Here is a 25,000-nt window from a genome sequence, read left to right as displayed (position 1 = left end):
TATCGTACCCGGTGATGCTATATTGTAAGCAGTGTGGAGAGATGTCGTATCACAACATTGAAGCGCTTTCGCAACGCGCGGCAGTAACTGAAAATTTATGCTTTTACCAAAACCAGTTGGAAGCATTGCAAAGGGATCGTTTTTTCGACTTATTAAAGTCGAACAGACACAACTTTTGCTCGAATCTGAGGGCTTGTACGTTTGGGAATACTTTAAGACACTCGGCGACAGAGTTGACCTCTTTCTTTCGTGCTCCGCGCGTGAATCAAAATGATGACGAAAGTGTTGATGTAAACTGTCAAAATTGACCAATCAGAGGGTATACCAGGAGCTGGTATACCGGAATGAAGAATTTAAAGAGATGCTTACAGGCTCTCCCGCCTCGCCTCGACCCAAGCCCCCACTCGCTTTTCACACGCAGTTCTTTTCGTTTTCTCGACTATCTGAGAGCCTGGAACAGGCTATCGCTATAGGGCCTATAGCACCAAACCGTCTCCACTTTCCTTATGACCTGCTCCCGAAAAATATTTTGAGAAGGCTGTATTAAACAGAACATTATTAAAATAACATAATGATTTTACATGAACAAACAATCCTCTCCCTGCAATGAACAGAGAGCACAGATCAAATCAAAATCCATTACATACAAGCTTCAAATAACAAGCTGCTCTGTTCTTCAGAATCACTCCTCTTTCTTTTGCTTTATCCTTGTCTTTCTCATTTGGAGAACACAACTTCAATGCCTGAGTGTAGCAAATCACTGCAGCGTCATACTCTTCTGCTTTAAAATGGACATTGCCATCAGATTTCAGGTCAGCAGCACTTTTTTCACCCTGTTCCCCGATAAAACAAAGAATATTATTCTTTCAGTTAAAGTTGACTTGAAAGTCAAGAAACTGAAACCTCAAAGTGACATTGGGAGCCTCATTTTCTCCTTCAAAAAAATAATTATGTTTCAAAGGCAAAGACACTGTACAAAGTATACAACTTCTTTGGCTTACTACTAGCCCGCATAGCTGGAGGAATTGTTGACAAGGGATCAAGCAAATAACACCAACGACGTGAGATGTCGCATTGTGGTTTCAACTTTTTTTTGTTTTAAAATTCTTCAAACCAGTTCAATTTTGCTTTTTCTTTGACTATTAGTCATTGTCGTAAGCCCAAACAAAGGAAAAATCAAAATTAAACCACAACATATTTTCACCCTCAACTCAGGACAGGAAAGGAAAGGAAAGGATAGGAAAGGAAAAGAACTTCATTTAAGTGTCTAGTCATTCTACCATTGGAGCACTAATTGGGGACACTAAAAAAAAAAGGGCAAATCAAATGTGGTTTTTGAGGAGAGGGGAAAACCGGAGTACTCTGAGAAAAACCTCTCGGTACAGAGTAGAGAACCAGCAAACTCAACCCACATACAGTATGACGCCAAGTCTGGAATCAAACCCGGGTCACATTGGTGGGAGGCAGGTAAGCCACTGAAACATCCCTGCACCCCACCCCAGACAGTTTCCTGGGAGATCCATAGATTGGACAATGGGATGGGTGACAGAAGGTGCACTGTAGTTATTGGGGTGAGGTCAGTCTTTTACAACACTTGATCTCCCCCATCCCCCACCCCCCTAAGATCCTTGTTTGCCCATTATCTTTTAAAGGTCGTGATGCTTTGATATTGTTCTTGTCCCATATGACGGCTGTGAAGAATTCCCTTTGCCCTTTGCCGACTGGCCATTTCTTAATCCACATATAGTTAATGCCAATAACTTGGAAAAGCCTAGAAGTGAGACCTATGCTGCATGCATGATGAACAATCATTTTGAACTGCAATTTTAGGAATCCCAGATTTCCCTTAAGTTTTGAAATTGTTTTTGCATGCATAAATTCAAAGTTGCAAATAACAAAAGGTCAGCACATCATATCTGCAGAAAACAGAAACTGTGGAAATCTGTACATGTGACAGATCATTATTTTGATTGACAGATTCCATGCATTAAATGTACAGCTGTAAGGCTAGGCGCTGGGCTCAAAGACCTCTGAGCTCATGATTTTCAAACAAAGAGTACAAACGAGTCAATTATATTATCTGTGAAGAGAGTCTAAAACTCCAAGGTAAGCACTTGCTCCTGTTTGACAGCTCATGCATAGTAATGCACGTGAGCTTTGATTATAATTATAAAGATCTGTTCAATTTTTACATCACTTTAAATATTGCTGCAACAAAAAAAATCTCAAAATTACCTTCTCCATTTCCTTCTTGATGCATCTATTACGCTTTTGTAGCCATCTCCTTCAAAAAATTCACCTATTTGATAAATAGATCTTGCAAGTTTTCAAAGCAGTTCTTCAATTCAAATTTTAATCCAGTGCGAGCCTTCAAATCCGATTTTCCGTACAGCGGATCATTTGATAATTTATGCGCGCACACTTTGTTTTCATTAATCAAAATGGACGACGGTGATGATTGTGTTAAAACACAGGACCAACATTTGTCGACGCATAAAAATGTTGAAGTCGTAAGTCCTGGTGGATCGATTATCGGATCTCCGTCGCCATTTTCAAAGGGAATAACTCGTGTTCCTCTTCAACGAATTCGTTGCGGGGAACTTGACATTCGGAGCGAGGAACGATGGCTGGAATACGAGGCACTGTCGACCAGGCTCAAGTTTTTACACAAAGACCGAAAACATTTTGATCACTCTTATTGCACTTTGGCAGACTGTAAGGACATTTCCGCGGTGGATTTGCGTGTCAGTGCGAAGTTTGGTTACCTTGATGCTATGTCAGGGACGCTTATCATTGAGTGTCGGAAAGTTATTGATATCGCATCTTCCCATGGCTGTGTGAGTACAGCTGTTTGTTTATCTAGAAGCTTCGTCCTTGAAGCTACTTTTCATGTGAATTACACAGGGCAAGTCAGAGATGTCCTTCGGTCGTTGCGGCACGCAAAGCAAGTAGAATCTGCGACAGAAAGTGAAATAGCTGGCAATGAAAATGAACGAACACCGGGTGTGCCGTCAATGGCAATAGAAGACAAGAAATTAAGAGAGGGTCTTCCCGATTGGACACCATACATACCTCATCGTGTCTACACGCCAGCTGTTCGCAGAATTATTGAATTAATAATCACTCTGTACACGATTTTTTCCATACTATGGGCGTTGTGGCAATTGTACCGTCATGTTGATTTTATCAGGGCCTACATTCAGCCATTTGTCGATGCCTTGAAATATCACGTGGAACTTATGGATCAATGCTTTCGGGTCTTAAACAGCTTGTTCGAAGAGATGACAAATCAGTGGTTTGCATATTTAAAACCAGGATATGTCATATTATCTTCATTTGCAACGCCGTTGATCGCAGTAGCGAAGGAGTTGTGGTCATTGATCTGTAGTATTTCTTTGGCTGTTGCGTTTACTTTTCAGCCGCTGTTCCAATTCTTTCAGCCTGTGTTTAAAGTGCTCTACTTGCTTCTGATCAAGACACCATATACCATTTTCCAGCCAGCTTTCTCCTTCATAGCAAAGTGTGGGAGGCTGTTCTACAATGGTATATTCTGCCATGTCGTTTTGGCACAGTTCAGTAACATTAAGGGATTATTTAGCTGGCTGGTGGAAATCTTGGAGAAAAGTATGAAACTTGATCCTTTAAAAGCCCAGCTTATTCTTATGAGATCAAATGTGATCAACAGTGGTAAAGCCCTTAGTCTCGGTCTGGTGTACATTTTTAAGACTATTGAACGACGAGTTTGGTTAATGATTGCACGTCCAGTTGATGACAAAGATGATTAAGGGTGTACATGTGAATGTACATGTACCATCGTTTTCATCTAAGCTTGGATGTGTCACAGGAAAACATGCTCAAATTGGCTGCAAAATGTGAACATTAATTTTGTCTTCAATCATTCAAAGATTGAGAGATGTTCGATGCAAGTTTTCCTAGAATGGCAGCAAGACTGGATATCAAAGACTTTTTCAAAGAAATTGACCCTGATCTGATAAAGTATACTTCCTTCAAATACTTTTGAACTATCATATGCAAAAGTTTGCTTAACAACCGCCAAACTCAAACTTCAAAGAACATGACTTTGTTTTCCAGTCATTTGTCCACACTTAATAGATGAAAATGACAATAATTTTACTTAACTCAGATATTACATGTACATAAATGTAATACATCTCTAGCCTTCTGATCTAGGTTATCAGCATACTTCACAAAAATAATAATGTACAGGTAGATTGTACAGAATAAGGCTTCAAGGGATTTGGGGTCAGGTCTAAAAATAATTATTCTTGGAATGGACCAAAACATTTGCCGGTAGTTTTTTTGTACATATAATATTTATGTTGTTGTTATTGTTGTGGTTAAGGATACACCTGGATCACTGTGGTACAAGTTACATTCATTGTACCTCAAATATTACCTTCACATATAGCCAAATATATGGTATAATAAATTTATATTAATTTTTTTTAATTCAGTAATACTTGACTAACAGACTGCTAAAAGCAAGTTTACAAAATATTGATAGTACTTAATGGTAAAATTAATATGCTCCAAGAGTGACACAAAAGTATTATAATTTATTAATATTACAAAGTTTGCCTTTTTTGGTTTCTATATTACAATATTTCAGTTCAGAGTTCGTGTTATTATAAAAGCATGTTATGATGAGAAATTTTTTATTTTTGTACATCAGAATGTAAGATCTATATGTATTGAAATGAATATTGTATTATACTTATTTGTACAGTATTATTGAACCTTCGTTTCTTTTATAGATTCTAAGAGTCTATGTCAGCTTTTATTTAATACTTAATGGTTGTATTAATTTTAACCCTTTCACCCCTAAACCAGCCATAGATGTACTTGGTATTTTACTCTGTCTAATGCTAGACAATTTTACTCGTCAATAGGGAACCCCCAGGAGACAATAAGTTAAAGATAAATTGCTATGGTTTACACATAGGAGGGTCAGGTCTAAAACACAGGTCACAGGTCAATTCTGTACAATCGTGACTGTGTTACAGATATTAAATAAACAACACTCAAGGTGTCTCCGAGCTCTAATCACTCGAAAGTAATGTTGTTTCAGATGCGGTCACCCCAAAATGCAGACTGCAGACCGTGCAGACCAGGGGTAAAATATGGCGTTACCCTCACTATTATTGAGAGCTAACCATGAACAGGCTAACCTGAATGTTATTTAGGCCCAATTAGGCTAACCGAATGTTATTTAGGCCTAATTCAGGCTAACCAAATTTTCATTTTACAGACGGTCTGCACAGTCTGCAGTCTGCGTTTTTCAGTGTCCCTTTCCAGGGTTCTCATTATCAGGCGCTAAGCGGTAAAATTTACCGCTTGTAAGAGCACTTATTACCGCCTGCAAACGCTCAGAAGTCGCTTATCCTTTGCAGAACGTCCAACATGAACCAATTGCTTTACCGCTTTGAAAAGGTGCCATACCTGTTGCGCTGAAAACTAGGGAGAACCCTGCTCTCAGATCAAGGGAAATCTTTTGGCTACGTAACTTAATTGTCCATCAGTAGGACAGGAACTTTCAGTCTTCAACTGTGGAATGTGACCTGTGTTTTAATTTGGCCGTTCTGTTTGCACATACCCAGGGTTGTTATGTTGAACACAACTTCTCTGTTGCATATGTACAGTAATTTTTTCAAACGTGTGCAATAACAATTTGGTCGCAATTATGCGAGCTTGTCATGAAACTGACCGTGTACTCCTCTTCTTTTTCTCTTTTACCAGTGAATTGTAGTCCCTGGTGCTTCTTGACAAGTACCCTGTGAGCCAAAATAATGTTTATGACGAAAATGTATAATTTGCATGAATGACAATAATAATATTTTATTTATTATCGTCATCCTACATGTACATTTAATCTGCTTGTATCTTGAAATAAATTATAATAATTTATAATCTAGTTTATAAGTTATATTGTGAGCTTTAATAATTCAATCTTAAACAGTGTATTCATTTGGCTTACACAGTATTGAATCCTTTGTTTACATTGACAAATAATAATATTAAATGGTAGTCTATGTCAAAACACAATTTGTTGTGCTCTAAATGTTGTGTTAATGATTACTGTTGATCATAGTAATATTATATCTTGTTTGACTCATTTCTTTTGTTTTGAGTTGCCCTACTAGCTCATGCGATCAACGAAATACAAGTGCGAAGTGAATCCCTTAAATAATTACTCAAGTGACTTTTCAATTATGGAACAGGAAAGGAACTTTACTTAAGTGTCTAGTTGTTCTAGCATCGCATGGGTGATGATCGAATCTCAGATGAATAATGACCAGTTTCCAAAACAAAAGAACAAGTTTCTAGGGGGTTCCGAGGGCATGATCCCCTGGGAATTTTTCGGAATTTAACTCTCTAAAGTCCCCTTTCCTGTGTTTCTAATTTCAAGTAAAATGTGGGTTTTTGAGGAGGGGGGAAAGCTGCACCATCCCTGCATTACTAGAAGCATACAACTGCAACCAGGTGTTTGTCTAAGTGAATGAAATAAAGGCATTGTGTGTTGACTGATTAAATAGCATTACTTTATGGAAAAGATGATTTGACTAAAGCGGCAAGTCTTAAAGAAGAGATCTGGGCATTGGAAGTTAAAGTTAGCGTTCTAGGTTCATCATCCCCAGACGAGTACCCTGGCTTAAGGAATAAACCCCTGGGAGTGAGATTTCACGGATTTTACTCGGTCCAACACTCAGACCATTTTAATTATTGTCAAATGGTGGTGCCTGAGGGGTCAGTGCATTATCTAGTGAAAAACAGACAGGTACAAAACAGGGGCACCCAATAAAGGTGTTCCACAGGGGGTGTATTTGCTGGCTGGAAAAGAAGTATTGAGAGAAATATATTTGTAGTGACGCTTATTTGCAGGAGTCAATGTGGATGCAACATACCCTTTTTAAACTTTCTGTCCCCCCCCCCCCCCTCTCTCCCCTCCCCCTTCCCCCTTAAAATGCTAAATTTAAGGCCTTTTGCCACACCCATTTTGTTGTATGATGTATTCAATTGTTGTTTTTATGGTTGCTGCTGGCTGGGAAACTTCCACCGAGCCCTGCAGGCAAATGGGATTTCTGGTCTGTTTTTGCTGGGAATGCAGAACAGATAAAAATTTCCCAGCAAGGGATCACCAGTAGGCAATACATATTTTTAAGTTCTTATTCACAGAATGAATGATAAACAGGTGTTGTTACTTGTTACCCGTTATCATCACCCATATCTCCTACCCAGATCTCCAACATTTACCAGTGACGGAGAGAACATGGTTGTGAGATGGCCAGCGGTTGCATGCTAATCATGGCGTCCTTGCAGTGTCTTCGTTCTTCTTTTTCTTTTTCAGGTCTGCACTCGTGGGGTTCGATTCCTTCAAGTAAGTGCATGTCAATATTTCAGTCTTTCTCCTTTTGATGAGATCGCAGCTGTGGAAAACTTCAGGGATCCTCACGATGACCAGTCCTTTATTCAACACTTATCCTGCTTTTGAGATGTTCGTCATGTTTTAATTTTATTACTTATTAGCTTGCATAAGCCAGCTGGGTCGCGGAGTACGTTTTTCTTTTCAAGCTTCGATGTCCATTAATCATTTGCATGTCTGAGGGCTAAAACCAAGCATCGATTGGTTTGTTTGTCATTTGAGAACAATCAAACTCTCACGAAAAACATTGACTTGAATATTGCATTGTTTAAGAGTTTCATTTTTTTTTTTGTTCGTTTTATGTCCCCATTAATTAACCCATTGACTCAAAGGGGTCGATCCAGGGCAGTTCAGGCGACAATGGATTAATTAAGCTTTTGCAAATCTTAAGCTTAAATGCCAGGGTTCGAAAACAATAAACATACGCTGTACAAGAGTACTTATGAAAACATGGGTCCTGTATTGCATCGTACTGCATACATGACTGTGTAAGTACATGTAACACAATCAACAAGTTGGATTGCTGAAGGTGCAAAACACAGGTTAAAGGTAATTGTTTTACCAAGACAGAAAGAATCCTAAACATCTATTAAATCTAACCTTTAGGCCTTATCGGACCTAAAGAAAATTTTTAGGCTAAATGTTAGCATTGGTAAACGGTTGAGGTTGCTTCTCTATTTGTAAAACAATGACCTGTGACCTTTGAGACCAACACTAATAAGTATTGCCTTTTGTATGACACCTGTAAAATGATGTTTTAATGAGTCTTTGGGATAAGAACAATAAACCATACAATGTAAATTCTTTGGGACACAGACACCTTATTAACAAAGAGTAGGGAACCGACTACACTTCTTTGTATAAGAGGAGACCATGCAAAGCACAATGATAGTGTATAGTAAGAATCGCTATGTTTAGGCTGTTCAATGCAGTTGTTCTACAGTTGAATTGAATTTGATCTGATTTAGTAAACGTAAAGTAACACCAAAAGCAAATTGAGGCTACCGGTAATTTATACAGCACAGTGTCAGTTATTTTTATTTCCATATCACAGACAAACAAACTCCATCACTGTCATTTCTCTATAGTCCAACAAAAGCTTCCAACAAATCTAGCTAATTTGTATGTGCTGTCTGTCCCTGTATCAACCCTGAATCCAAATAAGATTACGGTATTATTGATAATGGCACACTATCAATGTATTCTTTTCAGGTTCTTTGAGGTTTATAATTAGTAGATGGTTGCTAACCCAGAGTACCAGTTTTCACTCTTCTGGTAAGGTGATACAGCAAGTTAAATCATCTTTTGAACAAGTGTCAAGTATTTATGAGTCAATGAGTCATGAGTCAATGAGTCAACGAGTTAGTGCAGTTAATTAAACCATAAAATGAAAGCTAAAATTTCAGAGAGTGCTTAGGCCTAATCACTGAAACGAGGGCTTAGGCTTAATCAACAAATTATTGCTATATTGACTGTGAGTCCATTATCTCATGACTCATGACTCATTGACTCATTGACTCATTTGACTGATAAAACATGCGTTCTCCTTTTGAACAGCGTTATTAGAAGCTCAGCATGTGAGCTATTACCCTCTGTAACTCTGTTACCGTGTACAATGATTGTACGTGGAGTTAATAAATGGTATTAGTGAAAGAAGTGCTGTTTTTTTTTTTTTTTTTTTTTTTTTTAATCAAAAAACCCTTGTTGGATTTTACAATAATACGAAATGTCATTATTTGAAGTACAAAATTAACATGAAATGAAAGTTGTAAAGAGTGCAGCAGTGAGACTACAGTATGAGCAACTTACATGAAAGAACTACTTTAATTATGGCAAGATACACTGTAGCTTGAAAAAACTATGCAAGCTATAGCCTGGATTTTTTTCCAGGCTTACTTGCTACTGCTTATAAGGCCATTCACTCCTATGACAACCCCAGGACACACTCAGTTGATGAGTAAAATCGTCTGGCATTGGACAGAGTAGTGTGTCACTCCCAGGATTCAATGGGTTAAGGTCCGTCTGATTGCATTCTGGGCGTTTTTGTAGCAATAGAGTGACAGTGTGTTTATTGCGCAGCTTGGATGCGTGGAGGAAGAAAAAGGAGTGAATGGAGACAGGACAGAGTGCCAGCACACACAAGGGTATTGTTAACATTGATCATCATGTCCTAAAACAGGGTTCAGATTTGTATCTCTCAGATCATTTTGTGACTCACTATTTGCTGTATTTTTGACAACTTTTCATTTTTTGAGAAACAAAGAAAACGCAACATTTCCACTTTTAACAGTGTCACGTATTTTATCATAAAATTATAGAACTTACTTTAAGCCACACACAGCCATATCACATAAAAGCCATTTTAATGAAAATGTTGAAGTCCTTGCGTATCAAATTGGGGCACTATATCTTCAATTAATAATAATTGGTTAGAGCCAGAGAAAAGACTTTTCCTCTGAAGTCGAAAGTTGATTAAATTCTTAAACCTTGAAAAATAAGTCTTAGAGTGGTACAATAGAACAAGACATGTTGGATGTACAAGTCTTACACAACTCAAAAAATTAATTCGTTGCTTGCACCACACTACATAATTTCACTTTAGGCACTTTACTTCCACTGCTACTAGAGTGTGTATATGCCTTTTTTACGATACATTTTTTTAATATTTCAGCTTAGACTTGATAAACCTGAGAAGATCAAAGTAAGGAAAGCATTTGGTGGACATAAGAAAACCAAAGGCATCAAAATCAAGACTGGTGTTTATGCCTGCAATTCACTAGGTACATGATTTTACAGTTGATGTCTTATAATCAAGTACTGGTACACTTTCTTTCTTTTTTGTTTTGTTTACTTATTAACTAAAATAAAATGTCATGATAATTGTGACAGTGATCTACACTGTACACTGTAGATTTGGGCTCCAATTCAATTAACTCTGCACTGTGAAGGCGTGGCCATGAAACTGGAACTCCATACCCTGCAATTATTGGTTTTGGTAACAAATTTAATTTAAGCAACGCATCAATCAATTGGTGCGATCCCACAGTGTCTGAGTGGTATTCATTTTCTTTGGGTTACAAACAGCATGAAATTATGCAGCTTCTGATCTTGTGATCCAGGATATTTGACTGTGCAGTTCAAAAGAAGAGGTCTCCTATGTCATTTGCAGCAAACAAAACATCTGCAGCTGCGGACTTGAAACTGTCCATCTCTCCCTAAAGTGCTAACAAAACTTTGAAAGATCTTTTAAAGAACCTTCATGGATCTTGTGAAGATCCTTACAAGTCTTGAAATATCTTTGTCAGGTCTTTGAAGATCTGAGGCTTTTCACCAGGGGTGACCATTTGATAGAATTGACAGCACAAAAAAGTAATGTGTTCAAGGCCATTCCTCATTGAAAAACAAGAAGTTTGAAAAGCTTCTTCCCAAAAAAAAATGTGGCCCACTGCTACCTTTTCTCCTTCTAAACCCTTCCCACAAAGCTGTTCACTTCATTGAGATATTCACCATGCAAGCATCGCTGGCTACAATCGGCGACAAAATTAGTTGAGACAGTTGCCAACAGAGCACACTGGCAACGACACATTCATTGTTTGCAAAGAAAACTTGTCCAGAAAGTACGTTTCCGGGATACCCCTCCCTCCCCCACCCTAATCAATGTTGTACCACTGTCTACAAGGCTCGTAGAAAAGAGAAAAACACAACACTGTCCCAGGGGTGCGGGGGATAGGGGCCATTTGCACCGCCGAGCTTGAAATCGACTCTAAAGGATAAGAGTGTCTCAACAATTTTGACGCCGATTGTAGATCTAGATCATTATTGTTATCATAATAATTATTGTTTTGAATGTTATTTGTGACAGATGTTGAATTTGAGTGCCCAATTTTGAAAGTAGTTCACAACACTGCAAATGATAACTTCAACAAAAATGGTGTAATGGTCAAAGGAACTATTGTGGAAATCGATTCCAATCCCTTCAAGACCTGGTTAGTATTAAAGAATCATGCGTTATAAGTGAGGTTGACTGGGAATCGCGAAGGAATACTGCTCACTTGGAGAATCAAAGCTAGGCACAATTTCCGCCGCTTACTCGAGTTCACTGGCTCATTTCCCGAAACAGTGGCTGGTAGTCGAGCCTAGATCAAAGCTTGCGTAACACCTGCTTGGCAAAATTTTAAGCTTTGATTTTTATCCAAAGGTTGTTTACTTTGAGTGTGAGTTTTGGATTTCATGGTCCGCCATTACTCACATTCTAAACAGTTACTGACCAATTGGACCTCAGAGGGTTGGGTCTAAGGAAACGTGATGTCATTCACTCAATAACTGTAAAATTTCAGGCTGTAAACACAGTGTTTTATGTATGGAAAAACACAATTAGTTCAAAATCTCAAAGCCCAAAAAACTCTTGTGCTGCATACTAATTCAGTTGCATACAAATGCATTGCATTCTTAAACTATTGAGTCTTTGAAGTCATTTTCTCCTCGATCCAGCTGTCTCAAGATTTTAAAGTTATGGCAGACCATTAAATAGGAAAATTCCAGTTAAAATAAACAAACTTGGGTCACTTAGTGTTTAGTTAACATAAGTAGTTTTTTTTAAATCCAAAGAAAAATTAAATAGAAATTTGTTGAGGTCTCAAGCTTACATAGGTGACACTCATGTCCAGTAATGCATGTACTGTAACTTGATGCATATGCAGCCATGTTTGATTCCAACATGTCCGGTCATGAATTTGTTAATTTATTGTTTATGCTAGGTATTCCACTTCCTGCGCTAAGAAGGAAATCACAACAGAGGTATAGTTGTAAGTTCTACGTACACGTATGTTACATTGCTTTTGCAGGAAAGTACTGGCAGCTCAATTTGCTAGTCATGGATAAATGACGTGAATTAACCTGCAAAATTTGCCTGTAACTCTGCATATGGAAAAGAATAATTATAGCTTTGTGCTCTCATAGAATTCATTGTTATTTACACTAAATCTTCTAGATAGCTTTTGCTAATGCTGTAACGACTATAACACATTAAAAATAAAAACAATAAATTGTTCAGTCTTGCAACATTAGATCCATTTTCGATAATTATAATCATGACTGGTACTTTGAAGGTGTGAAATGGCTTTGATTGGAGTACTTTTTGAATGCAGCAATGAATGGCGCATAAGTTTACGTGTAACAGTCACATATAACAAGTTAGCATAACTTTAACGGTATTATACATACATGTAGAGGATATTACACGGTGACGAGAAGATATGAATTTTATGTTTGAGTAGCAAGAATAATTTATATCACGAGTGAGCGAAGCGTAGTAATGAGATAATAATATTATTGGGTAATCCTGTTCATAAATATATGATGTCTGCTCCTTGTGAATGTCAAGAAGGTTAAATGAGAGTCATACAAGGTATTCACTTTTGGCCAAAAGCCAAAACAATACTTTGACTACTTTCCTGGAAGTTACTTTGAATCTCTTTTGAAGACTTTTTGCCGATTGTGTCATTCCAGGCAAACCCTAATTTGGACCAGTTACTGCCGTTCATGGAAATCGGAAAGCTTTATGGTAAGCAATCTTTCCTGTTTGGCCATCAGACCTTGCATGGCGAACTCTTTCCCAAGCGAATAATGTGTCTGTCGACGAAAATCCATTGTATTAGGCAGACACGATCAATTGTATTAGATCGGTATAACACCCAGCTCAGTTGATTGTAAGATTTCCGTCTTCATTGGATGATACCAACGAACTTTGTCTTCGATTTATATAATAATTAACCGGGTCACCTTACAACAGCGTCCTTTTCCACCCATATGGGAGAGACTACCTCTATGTTTAAACCGTCACGCGCACGCGCGTGCTCCACCTACATGTGTGTTGCTGTGAATAGTGTCCAATATTTTCTGAACCCAAACTGCATCTAACCAAAGGTAGCTTTCCACCTTTAATACACAAAGGGGTTATAAAGTTGCAAGTTGCAAAGTTAGGAAGATCATGTCGCCAGAGAGATCCTAACACTCAGGTACCAAAAGATTACACTCTTTTGGGTGTAAGACATATTGGGCTAGGATTCGCCATATTAACAGTCGATAAATTCTGATATCTTTTACAGCCAAGATAACGACCCGCCCGGGACAAGTTGGGGCGTGCAATGGCTACATCCTTGAAGGAGATGAACTGGAAACTTTCTTAAATTCTCGTGAAGATTTAAGATTAACACAGCAAAGCGAATCTGTGGCACAATGACCAACTAACAAACACGTGTTAATCAGTCCTCGATGCTCACGTGACAAGGTTGATTTGGCCGAAACACACGGTGTATTCGCCTGAAAAGCGGCTTTCGCAGGAGGCTCATTGGACGAAGGCATCGCGCTTGACTTTAGGCCTTGTTTTGTTGCCAGAGAAAAACTAGTTTGTTCCGTATGGCACTGCAAGAGCTTTCCCATCGCTCTCGCCAGCTTTCCCCTGTGCTTTAATCTTCCCGTTCGAAATCTCCTTCGTCCTGTATCTTTCTCTCTTTAAGGCGCTGTTACTCTGTGCAATTTTTCGTGCAACTTTTCTGGTAACGCCATTGGGAGACGAGTTGCACGAATGTAACACACCTTGCAACGGCCAAGAACGTTGCAAGACCAGTTGTAGAAACCGTTGCGGAAAGTAGAATTGAGAACTACTTTCCGCAACGGTTGCAGCGAATTTTTTACAGCATTGCGCAGTGTACCATCTGTCCTGCAACTTTTGTCGGAACGGTCTGTGGCACCAGCCAGTGAAAATGCTCCTTTAACCTCATGTGATCATCGAAACGAGACAAGTTGCATGAAACGTTGCTCAGTGTAACACCCGTAAAACAACTTGTTTCGTAATGTGAGAACGTTTGTAGAAATGGCGTTGCAAGAAACGTTGCACGAGAAATAACACAGTGTAACAGCGCCTTTAGTCTTTGTCTCGGATTAAAAAGACTCGAAACTGCTTCTTCCTCAGGGTAGTTAAGGTGAATTTCAAGGGTGCAAATGTTTATGTAACTTTACACAGTGGCGAGAAAACATCACCTCGTTCCATGCAAAAAAAGATGTAAATCTTTGGACGCGGTTGATAGGCCCAATTCTAGATCTGGGAAAAGAATAAACGATGTACTTCTAAACCTGTCATTGTAGAAAGATTTGGCAGAGCTCACGGGTTACCATTTTTGTAGCATGCTGTAGTAAATTGCTGTTTTTACGGGCTGGAAACGCAAAGAGTTTTCTCAAGTGGATTATGAGCAATAATTTTCAGTATTCGTACTCCGGAATTTAAGCAATCAAGCGCTTCCTTCAGTGACATTCACATTACCAATACGGTTCCGACCTATTGCCAGAAACTTTCATTGAGCTCGACAAATCTGAATCCTTTTAATGACCTTTGAGTTCTGGGCACCCTGACAGTAGAGCCTTTCTTAACTCGACGAGAAAGAAAGGACTATGCAGAAATCGTGTTAAGTCGTTATTGAGCATGCGCAAGCTGTTGCTTGGAGACAGTTTTATCAAACCCAGGCCAAATCTCGATCGCACACCTAAAACAATCATATTACGTTCACTGTTCACAATAATCGCTTCCGGTCACTTACAGTTGAATAAACCAAACTTCCCTGACTGAGTTGAGATAGCAAGCGGATTGGGTTCGACTCCTATCCCGAATTCCACGATCCGTCTGGTTTTTTTTTTCCTTTCAAACGGAATAGACAAAATCGCCAAACTCAATGTTGTCCGCAATTCAAATAAACCGTTTTGTTGCAGATATTTCGAAATCATTTAAATGTGAATGCTACATTATGATGCAAATACGACACGCAAAGAATCTTAACCCCGGAAGATTTGAATTGGCTACGACACTGAGTTAGCCGATTTGGTCTATTGAGAAATTCGACGAAAATGAATTCTTACGCACGCGCAGGAAATCATTTGTTCAGAAGGTTTAAGGCCCTAAAACCGAGATAATAACTTCTTACTAACCGAGCGTGAGGGCCGTACTGGGGAATATTGGCCCGAGGTCGTGGCAGTACGGACCGAGCGCAGCAATCATTTCCTTTGTGTTATGAACCCACTGCATGCGAATAGATAACTCTTGCGTCATGATAACTAGTGCGTAGAATAAAATGTTCAACCCGTACTCGTACAATAAATTCGAGGTCAAAATTAAATTTGCAAATTTCTGTCTAAACTCGCAGTATCTTCCACCAAATCTGGGCCTTAGTCATTCAGTGTATTTGATATAATACGGACTCTCAGTGATTAATGAACATCATCTGGTTCAATAAGAAACCGTAAAATTTACAACTGCTAGTGCCAAAACTTGGACATGCGCAAAACCGTGAAACTGTGCCTTTCATGTCCTAACAGGTTCGTAAGGTCTTATTGACCGAATGCAAAAATGGCCGCCAACAAATAACACGTATAAAATTTGAAAGAATTTGGGCTGTAAAGCGAGGCTAGCTAGGCTAATTAACACAAAGACAAAAGGATAATTTGTTGGCGGCCATTTTTGCATTTGGTCAATGAGTTCAGTGATGTAACTGGAAGCAGTACTATGAAGCGCTTTGAATGTAACCAGAGCGATCTTGTAAATAACTCTCTGTTCAACTGGAAGCCAACGGAGATTTAAAAGCCAAGGTTATTATAAGCAGTTTTCATCCTTTTCAACTGTGTTTTACTGCAAATTATAGTAAAAACGATATGAAAACGCTAGTTCGGATGAAACGTTTATACTTTGCTTCGTTTTCACCGAAAGGAAAACAGTAAATTAAAATTTGCATTTATGTTGATGGGACGCGCCTTTAGTCTGAATGCTAAGGCCCTGTTTCAAGGAGGGAGGGTAACCCTGCTGCTAGGGTTACCCTAGCTTCTACAAGGGTCAAAGATAGCCCGGGTTTACAAGCAAGATTTGATAGGTAGGTTACCCCGTATCACCACGGACAACTCTAAATGAATTTGGTAACCGCACCCGGCTAGAAACCAGCAAAACGTTTTCCCGGGTAGCCGAGTTATCCCTAGCAGAGCGTTTACAAGGCAGGTAGGGTTACCCTGGTACTAGGGTAACCCAGGAGCCCATCTGGAGCGTGCAACTTCCATACAGCGTCTGTGAAACGGCATTTTCACAAGTAGGTTATTTTTAGACTAGCCCTTCCCGCGAATTAGGTCAAGAAACAAAGGCAGTTCCGGTTCGGTGACCCTATGACGTCAGCTTCATTTCTTGTAATTGGTCATCGGGCTCCTGTGGGAGTCTCATTCGCGGGAAATTCAATCTAAAAATAAATCGGTCTGTGAAAACGCCGTTACACCAAGAGAAAATGAGGGGACAGAGAACGAGGCTCCCGGTCCAGCCCTTGGGATATGTCATGTCCACGAAAGTTATTTTTAGACGAGCAGAAGTCTTCCGAGATATCCGCATGCAGGCCAACCTCGGTCCGATGTTTGAAAGAAAATATATATTCATCAGCCTTCCACGTGCGCCATCATTTTCTCTTTTCACTAAGAACCTGAGAGCGAAACAAGACTGCATGCAGACGTCTTGGAAGACAGACTTCCCCTAGAACAAAGACTTCTGCTCGTCTAAAAATAACTTTCGTGGACATGACATATCCCGGCCAACGCCTTGAGCCTCCCTCTCTGTCCCTTCATTTTCTCTTGGTTACACGAACACAGTAGAGTTGTAGTCTCCGGGTCATGGGTTCCTGGGTAACCCTAGTGCTCAGATGGGGTTACCCCAGCATCAGAGTAACCCTATCGGCGTTGTTAACACATCGTTCAAAAAAGGAAGAAATGTGTGAGTGCTAGGGTAACCCTCTTGTTAAAATAAACCTCCCTCCGAGTTGTAAACAGGGCCCAAAGCACCAAGAGAAACGGAGCTTACGGAGGGGGTTGAACAGTGAGATTCACGTTACTTGGTGTAAGCGCCACGAAGTGGCCCTCTAACGATGACCTCAACCAGAACCCAAGAATACGGGCAAGGCATATACATAACACTCTTAGGGCCCGTTGCTTCAAAAAAACATCCGTTCCATTTTGTTGAACAATGTTGTCTGCTGGGCTGGGCAAAGGGCTTCAAAACATCGACAACATCTTCGCGAGAGGCCTGGTTTTCAGTCCCAGGCTGCAGCCGCGGTTGTTACTATGGATACGTTCATGCTACGGATACCTCATTGAGAAAACGAATAGTGCGCACGCGCATACCCAACAATATTGGCTTCAACTTCATTCAACAGTCGCGATAACAAAAGAAATGTTGACGGGGAGTTGAACACTTTTTAACCTCATCAATTCAACACGGTTGAAAAGGAAGGGGTGGGTGGGGGTAAAGGGTTTCAACATCCCTGTTCAACAAAATCGAACGGATGTTGAAACAAATGTTAAAGCCATTTGCGCGGACCTTTAGGCTTCAGGGAACACCTTGTGAAGTTTATACAAAATACCATGAATCTCATTCAATAGACCTTATTCACGATGGCCGCCATGTTGGATTTGCTATTATCATGCAAATTAGCTACACACTTCTGAAGGGGTGGCGAATGGTATTAGCGAGACTTTGCGAGACGGCGAGACCAGCGTTTTTCTTTGCGAGCCCGAGACATTTTGACTTTTTAGATTGCGAGACCGAGACTTCAAAGTGTTTGACACCTTCATATAAAAAACGAGACTGCGAGACGCACATAACCGCTCAAAAAACGAGACTGCGAGACCCGTGAAATTCGACTAAAGTTTGCGAGACCCAGAGTTTTTGATGAACCATTCGCCACCCCTTTCTGAGGGGGCAAACAACACAAGTTCGAGAGGTTATAACGAAAATCTTAGCCACACAGATGATTCGCTTCACGTTCATGGAATGTTTATCACCTAAGAGGTAAAATATAATCATTACGCAAGTTACTTCGGCGTTTTTTTTTTAGCGAAAAATGAGCAGATAACGAAGTAGAAAGTCAAAATGTCAAAGGCAATCAAGATATAAAATTATTATAAAAGGTACTTAATTCTAAATACTAAAATGGAATTCTTGCAATGTTATTTTAATATTTCGACGAGCCGATTTTCCGCAATTTGCCGTTTTTCCAATGTTTGCCCCCAGCATAACACATAGCTAATTTGCATGACAATTTGAAAACCAACATGGCGGCTATCGTGAATAAGGCCTATTACGCAGGGTCACTTTGTATATGGAGGTAATAGGGATCTTAAGCAATCTCGACCCCAGAGTTCTTCTCTTGACTGAGGGAGAGAAGAGCTCTGGGGAAGCCTGAAGCAAAGTGTTTTCTTATTGGTTTTCGTGAAGAACAATCAAAAGCCTCTGTAATTGGTGCATTCATGTTAGCACGAGAACTGAGCAGGCGCAGTAAGATTCAAATAGCCAATTTTTCGCCATAAGAACACTACGGCGCATGTTCTCCCGCATGGAGTTTCCCAGAGCCTTGGATTGATCCGAGGCTCTGGTGACGAGAATGAGACCTTAAGCAAGGACGACGGCTAAGAGAACGACACATAAAAATAGGTTTAATTAAAAATAATAATAGTTTTGCACGCCCTGCACGTGCATTTTAATACATTTCTTTACCGTTCTCGTCTTGACAACGACGTGAAATGATCAAATTTGAGGTCATGTGGAGGACGAGAACACCTGACGATGAATTTTTAATTTTCTCTCTAAATATCCACACCGTTCTCACCAATTTTATTCTTGGAATATGGACTCAAATTTTCCATGCCGAGTGACTTGGAGTAATTGCAAAATTATTACAGTAACGGAATAGTTTTAGACAACGTTTTCGTAGCCGTCGCCCTTGCTTAAGGTTCCTAACGACAAGCTTGTGAAGATAGTACATAACTTTTAATGCGCAGTACCATTTTAACCCTCAAAAACCTGGTACAAATTTCAATAAACTTGAACAATTTATTTTGCAAAAAAGTATAAATTTGAACAAAAATGGAGTACCTATGTATATCTTAATTAATATCTTATGCCGGTCTACCCTTAATCTTTTAAAGACTTACCCTTATATAGAACTACAGATCTTAACCTTCACAAAATTTCAATAAAATTTATTAGAATTAACATTTAGAAACGTTTTTGGCTCTCCCATGCAGCAGTTTCGGTGTCGTCACGCAACGCTCCTCTTGCATAACCTTTTGTGGAAAAGGACGTTGCGTGACGACCGTGACTATAAAAAGCTGCGAGGGACTGTGTGGGACCCTGGGAACGAGGGATGTTTATGGCGACTGCGGTGTCTATCAGTACTATTTTTTACAAGAATGAGGTGAGAACAATGACAAGCGAGATTTTTAAAAAGATTAGGATGTTGAATTTATCATGTGAGAGGTATGTTTTGTTGTATTTCAAGGAATATTTGAAAAAAACTGAACTTCTGACACAATCTTGAAAATGGATTTTAAATATTCTTTGTAAATGACGAAGATGTGAGATGCATCGAAGCATATTAATTTGAGAGCGACTTAACCTTTCACAAATCGTAATTCTACAGGTGCTTTGTAAAGCAATGAATAGATTTTCGGCAGCACAACAAAACGGTTTTAACCGCAAAAGCCGGCCATTAACACCAGCTTCGATTACAAGTCCCTGGGGAAAAGGCCATCCCTTGGGGACACTGCTAAAGCAACAAGTCCCTAGGTTTCCCTTAGGGAACGCCTTGTCCCTCGTCTTAAAATAGATCGTTCTACGACAAAAGTTTTGGTACGTTTTAGTATCTAGACTCGAAACGATAACAACAGGAACTTGGCAGCCACACGACTGATCCTTTCTGTGCGCAAACAATAACAAAATTGGCAAAATCTGAAAGAGAGTCTGAAGAAACAACGAATACCCTTCACTTCGTCCAGAACCAATGATAATTTTACTCAAACTTGCTACTACGATCAAAAATCACTTCTCGAATTTCTTCACATTTCGAAAGTTCTTGTGGTAAATAGTCGAAATGCGAGATATTATGCAATCACTTCAAGAGAAAGTTATTTATTTTGACGGCATTTTTTTTTTATTTAACAGTCCGCCATTACTTGGTGTGGTTCTTACAGATAAGCCCTCGGAGAGTTGGATCTAGGAGAAAGTGACGTCATTTACTCACTCGCTTGAAATGCAGTGTGCAAAACACGAATTTGACAATCTGAAAGCATACTCGTGCGGCATACTAATTAAGCCGCATTTACACAGTTCATTTTTAAGCAAGTGAGTAAATGACGCCACTTTCTCCTCGATCCAGATCGCTGAAAGCTCATCGGTCGGAAACACACCAATTAATGGTGGATCGTTAAATGAAAGCAGTCGAATTAAAATAAAGTTTTTTGCTCTTGAAATTAACACAAAAACATTTCGCCTGTTGAGCATTCAACGCAATTACTTTCGAAATGTGAAGAAAAACAAGAACTGCTTCTTTTTTCCAAAGTAGGAGCAGTTTAAGTGGTCACATAGCAACTTGGATGACATCGTGTAAAACGTCTGAGACGACATTAAAACGACCTTAAAAACAGCCTCAAAATGACTTTCAAAGACGACCTCAAAACAACTAAAACCTCAAACGCCCTCAAAACGACCTATAACTTTCAAACGACCTCAAAACAGCACAAAACGTTTAAATGAAAAGTTATTTGAGTGCACCTAAACCTGGGATATTTTTCTTTCCTAATATAAATCTGTCGATCCCAAGCAAACATGTTACCATTGTTACCTAAAATTTCGCTTTTTCAGTGCCTTAGAAGCCACGCAAACTTGGCAGAAGTAGCAGCAATAGACCAAATTCGAATTCTCACGGCTGGTCTGGATCTAGCATGAAATGGAGGCTGATGCGGGCAAATTAATTTGTGTGAAAAGATTTGCCCGCATTAGCCTCCATTTTGTGCTAGATCCAGTCCAGCCATGAGAATTGGAGCCACGACCGTAATATGTGAGAGGCATGGGTCTATTCTCGATTTTTATCACAAACTGATTTGCATTCCTGTTTTCAACGAAAATAGTTTGTGACGTAACTCGAGAGTAGGCCCATTCCTCTAACATCACGGTCGTGGGTCGAAATAGGCAACTTTCACGATGGCGTCAATCTCGTACCCAGAGTCCTTCTTGGTCAGCGGGTGAGCGCCCGGAGAGACTCTGGGATAATTGACTTGAACTATATTTTTGATTGGCCGCTTGCGTAACAATGACAGTCCGACAGGAAGTCGGTAAGTAATTCGGAAGCCCCAGAATTTGGAGGGAGATTAAAAATCTAAAACTAGTTTCAGCGCTGTTTGTTTTTTTCTACTCCAGAAATATGTAAATCACAAAAATAAAAAACCACGAAGTTTGAATTATGTCTTATACCGTACGGGAATTTTCCCACGCTGCTAAAAAGTGATTACTGTTGCTGTTGCAAAAGTACCGAGGGAAAACATTACATCAGTCTCTTTTAGCAGAAATCCGTGGAATAAGGTCTTGTCGAAGCCATTCAGAATTACGGAAACATCAAATCGTAGTAGAGGAGGTCATTTGTGTCGTTTCCACAAAAAATTGTCGATCGTGTTGCTTAACCGATGGCATTTTGAACGATGGAATGTACGCTGAAACACTAAAAATACACTTACCGAAAGCGTCAGAGGTTTCATCTTCACTTGCTCTTACAGCAAACCAGTGATCATTTCTCCAGTTTCTTTGTGTTTAAGGCTAAAATTCTTGTTTATCGGACACTTTCAACCCGCCGTTTCTACTGTTTACGGTTTTCTCTTTTCTGTTTCCGGTTAAACTGAAGCATACGTAATAAGACCGGAACCCACGTTTTCTGGGAAAATGGGGTCGATTGTCTCAGAGTCTCTCCGGGCGCTCACCCGCTGACCAAGAAGCCCGAGGACTCTGGGTACGAGATTGCGATGGCGTTATTTGACTGCAACTACCAGAATTCGGTTTGTTTTTCTTTTCTTATTTAAATTATGTATCCCCAGTGGGGTAAAAATAACAATACCTCTAATTAGCATGAGGCAAGCAAACCCTGAAAATTCTGGTACTTGTAGTCAAATGGCGTCATCGCGCAAACAACCTGTTACTGCTAATTTTGATGACTGCGCGTCTTGTCCGGCAGATAAAAAAGAGAAATTTTGAGGCAAGAATGGTAAAACGTGTTCGGTTATGGAGGGGAGATTAATATTGTAGGCCAAAAATATTCGCGTCTAGGTGCACTTTAAGACTTAGAGGACTCAATTTGGAAACGAGGCTCAAGTGATGTGTGACCCATTCCGCACAAACATTAGTTGTAAGTTTTGATTACGGAAACGATACATCTTCTACATATTGCACAAGCTCCTTCATCCAGTCGCATCTGCAAAGAACACTGATAGCAAAACCTGTGGCCACAAACCAATGTGGCGTCTTTGGGTCGATCCATGCAAATATCACACACACTGGTAATTACAGGGGGTGGGGAAGGGACGGCTTCATCTCTGGTGCTTTGATGCGTTACAACATTGCTGGAATATGACGAGCTGAAGTCTTCTAATTCGTGTCCCTTTGTCTCAAGATGGTTCTCTTTGTTTGTGTCTTGTTCCAGCTGGTTGACGAATTCTTGCTCTTGGTAATCAGGGAAAGTGTCGTCCTCGTTCTGATCTACGTATTCATCTGCCTCGAACACCTCCAGCGCTGCGTATTCGTCTGCTTGTAACGACTCGGCTATCACTCTATCATTTGCATTTTGCATTTTGCTTACTGAAGCACTGACCTTCTCGATGACGCACGGTCCTTGTGTAGCTTGCTTGGTCTTGCTGTGAATCTGCACAGGTGACCCAAGACATGGCCATTCCTCCTCAAAACTTTTTCTTGTCGTAGGAATCTTACTGTCATCCTTTCTTACAAGAGCATTGGAATACGATCTGCCAATCGTTTCCTCTCTGCTCTCCACGTTTTGCAGCAAACAGTCGTTGAAGAATTTCTCGGGCTCGGCATTCTTCTTCTTCTCCAAAACAGCGGCATAAGAGTTCGGATCCCTCTTCGGCTCCTCGGAGACGGACTCGGGCTTCACCGCATTCCGGGGCGGGCGTTCGAGATATCTACCAGGGGGATGCCGCAGATGACAGTTATCCCCCCGATGACAAACACCCCAGATCATGAACGTTGGGCAAATGTTGTCACCAGGGTGAATCAGCATAGCTCGACGCCTATCCTCTTCAGCGTCTTCTTCCACTTCTCGCTTTAAGTCTTCTCGTTCCTTTTTCAGTCGCCATTCCCGGCCGAACATTCCTCCGACGAAGGACTTATTAGGGCCTATGTTGTCATCATATCGTTCGCCATTTTGGTAGCTTCTATGGAGGAAAGGCTTGTCTGGCATACAAACCGGATATTTAGGGTTAGCAATCCTTTCTCGGACTTCAGGGTCAATCCAAAACTGCCCCTTTGCCTGTCGACTCTCAACTTGTTCTTGTTTTTCCATGGCGGTGGAATCAAGTCGTCTGCCTACTTCATGAATTGGGCTGGTCCTCTCTGCTTTAGAATCTACGATCGAAATATGAACTTAAAAAAAAAACAAGAAAAAAATGTTGGTTAAAATTTTTGAACGTCAGCCCATTATAAGAACGAACTCGAGGGATTTCACCGTGAAAGTGTCTTGCTTGATCGCGTGGTAGCGCAATTATTGGTTGAGCAATAGCAGCACAAAAGCGTGACAGACATGTCCAGCAATGCAGGTAATTAGCTGCACTGCGATTTTGACAAGCGTCACAAAGTGCCCCCTATCTCTCCTCCCTAACTTCAACATAACTCGCGTCTGGGAATAAATAGGGACCTTAAAGCCTGGTTCGCACGTGACATACGACGCCAATGCGAACGCAAGGGAAGTAAGACACGCAAGTTCACGCAGTTCACGTGTTCTTTCCAAAATGGTGAACAAGAATGAACCTGTGTGTTTTTTTACCTTGCGTTTGCGTTTGCGTTTCCCCGGTTCAAACGTGTGAAATGCAAACGCAAGAAAATGGAAAACTTTCCATTTCTTGCTTTTGCGTTTACATTTGCGCGCGTTGAGGTAGTTCACACGTGTATTTCCTTACGTTTGCATTTGCAGTTGCGTCGAACGTGTGAACAAGGCACGCGCGTTTTTGAGACGCGGACGGCAACCGGAAGTGAGCTGTTTCCCCTTTTAACTTGTCTTCACACAGACACATTTACATTTCTAAAGCCGTGTTCACACTTAACGTTGATTATGCTCAACGGAAGTATAATTCAGGCTATCACAATCCATTCAAAATTATTCAATTATGGTTCTGTTCACATCTGCGAAAATTGAAATACAATAGGCAGGGTAACCTCGAAGCGTGAGACAAAATGGCGCCGTATCGCGTGGCTGCCACGATCATCATCACCATGCTTGAGGCGACGAGAGAACCAAGGATAGCTTCTGAGAACAGAAGATGACAAATCCAAATCTTCGCTCCATGAAGCGATTAGAAGTTTCGTCTGCTCATACCACCACGTGCTTGCCATTCTGTTCAATTACGCACTGTAATTACTTCAAACAACCCGGTTGAGCTTGTTTGAAGTAATTATCATCCAGTTAGAGCGATTTCCAATTGAGTGTCGAA

The 25,000-nt window shown here is 40.2% G+C and overlaps 4 protein-coding genes across 6 annotated transcripts in view; 2 read left to right on the top strand and 2 right to left on the bottom strand.

The window, feature by feature from the left end:
- Nucleotides 1-2,386, bottom strand: part of LOC138003610 (protein unc-45 homolog B-like) — a 57,417-nt gene extending 55,031 nt beyond the window's left edge. Inside the window, exons 1-2 of the mRNA XM_068849767.1 lie at nucleotides 2,236-2,386; nucleotides 648-833 (exon numbers count right to left, since the gene is read on the bottom strand). Coding sequence (XP_068705868.1) covers nucleotides 648-833; nucleotides 2,236-2,244 — 195 coding nt within the window. The 5' untranslated portion in view covers nucleotides 2,245-2,386. The remainder of the gene's footprint in view (nucleotides 1-647; nucleotides 834-2,235) is intronic.
- A 19-nt stretch (nucleotides 2,387-2,405) lies between these two features.
- On the top strand, nucleotides 2,406-6,056 carry LOC138003620 (uncharacterized). The gene has a single exon (XM_068849796.1). It carries the CDS (start codon nucleotides 2,442-2,444, stop codon nucleotides 3,783-3,785), a length of 1,344 nt encoding a protein of 447 aa, XP_068705897.1. The 5' UTR covers nucleotides 2,406-2,441; the 3' UTR covers nucleotides 3,786-6,056.
- A 1,237-nt stretch (nucleotides 6,057-7,293) lies between these two features.
- Nucleotides 7,294-14,652, top strand: LOC138003633 (uncharacterized). The gene is made up of 8 exons (XM_068849812.1): nucleotides 7,294-7,396; nucleotides 8,654-8,716; nucleotides 9,521-9,585; nucleotides 10,113-10,221; nucleotides 11,304-11,427; nucleotides 12,199-12,238; nucleotides 12,950-13,004; nucleotides 13,549-14,652. Exons 1-8 carry the CDS (start codon nucleotides 7,300-7,302, stop codon nucleotides 13,680-13,682), a joined length of 687 nt encoding a protein of 228 aa, XP_068705913.1. The 5' UTR covers nucleotides 7,294-7,299; the 3' UTR covers nucleotides 13,683-14,652.
- Nucleotides 14,653-19,336: 4,684 nt separating this feature from the next.
- The window catches only part of LOC138003609 (uncharacterized), a 21,031-nt gene continuing 15,367 nt past the window's right edge, over nucleotides 19,337-25,000 (bottom strand). For all 3 annotated transcript variants that reach the window (XM_068849764.1, XM_068849766.1, XM_068849765.1), the window contains one exon: nucleotides 19,337-23,936. In XM_068849764.1, the coding sequence (XP_068705865.1) occupies nucleotides 22,681-23,936 (1,256 nt within the window). In that variant the 3' untranslated portion in view covers nucleotides 19,337-22,680. The remainder of the gene's footprint in view (nucleotides 23,937-25,000) is intronic.

This window comes from Montipora foliosa, chromosome 5 (genome assembly GCF_036669935.1).
Source record: "Montipora foliosa isolate CH-2021 chromosome 5, ASM3666993v2, whole genome shotgun sequence".
Classification (NCBI taxonomy): Eukaryota; Metazoa; Cnidaria; class Anthozoa; order Scleractinia; family Acroporidae; genus Montipora; species Montipora foliosa.
Note: the sequence above shows the minus strand (reverse complement) of the source record. Positions and strands in the feature narration are given on the sequence as shown.

Excerpts from the sequence above, each read along its gene's own strand:
- LOC138003633 (XM_068849812.1), top strand. The coding sequence starts at position 7,300 with ATGGCCAGCGGTTGCATGCTAATCATGGCGTCCTTGCAGTGTCTTCGT. Across the intron at positions 10,222-11,303 it reads TTATGCCTGCAATTCACTAG|ATGTTGAATTTGAGTGCCCA; the intron begins GTACATGATTTT and ends TATTTGTGACAG. Across the intron at positions 11,428-12,198 it reads TCCAATCCCTTCAAGACCTG|GTATTCCACTTCCTGCGCTA; the intron begins GTTAGTATTAAA and ends TGTTTATGCTAG.
- LOC138003620 (XM_068849796.1), top strand. The coding sequence starts at position 2,442 with ATGGACGACGGTGATGATTGTGTTAAAACACAGGACCAACATTTGTCG.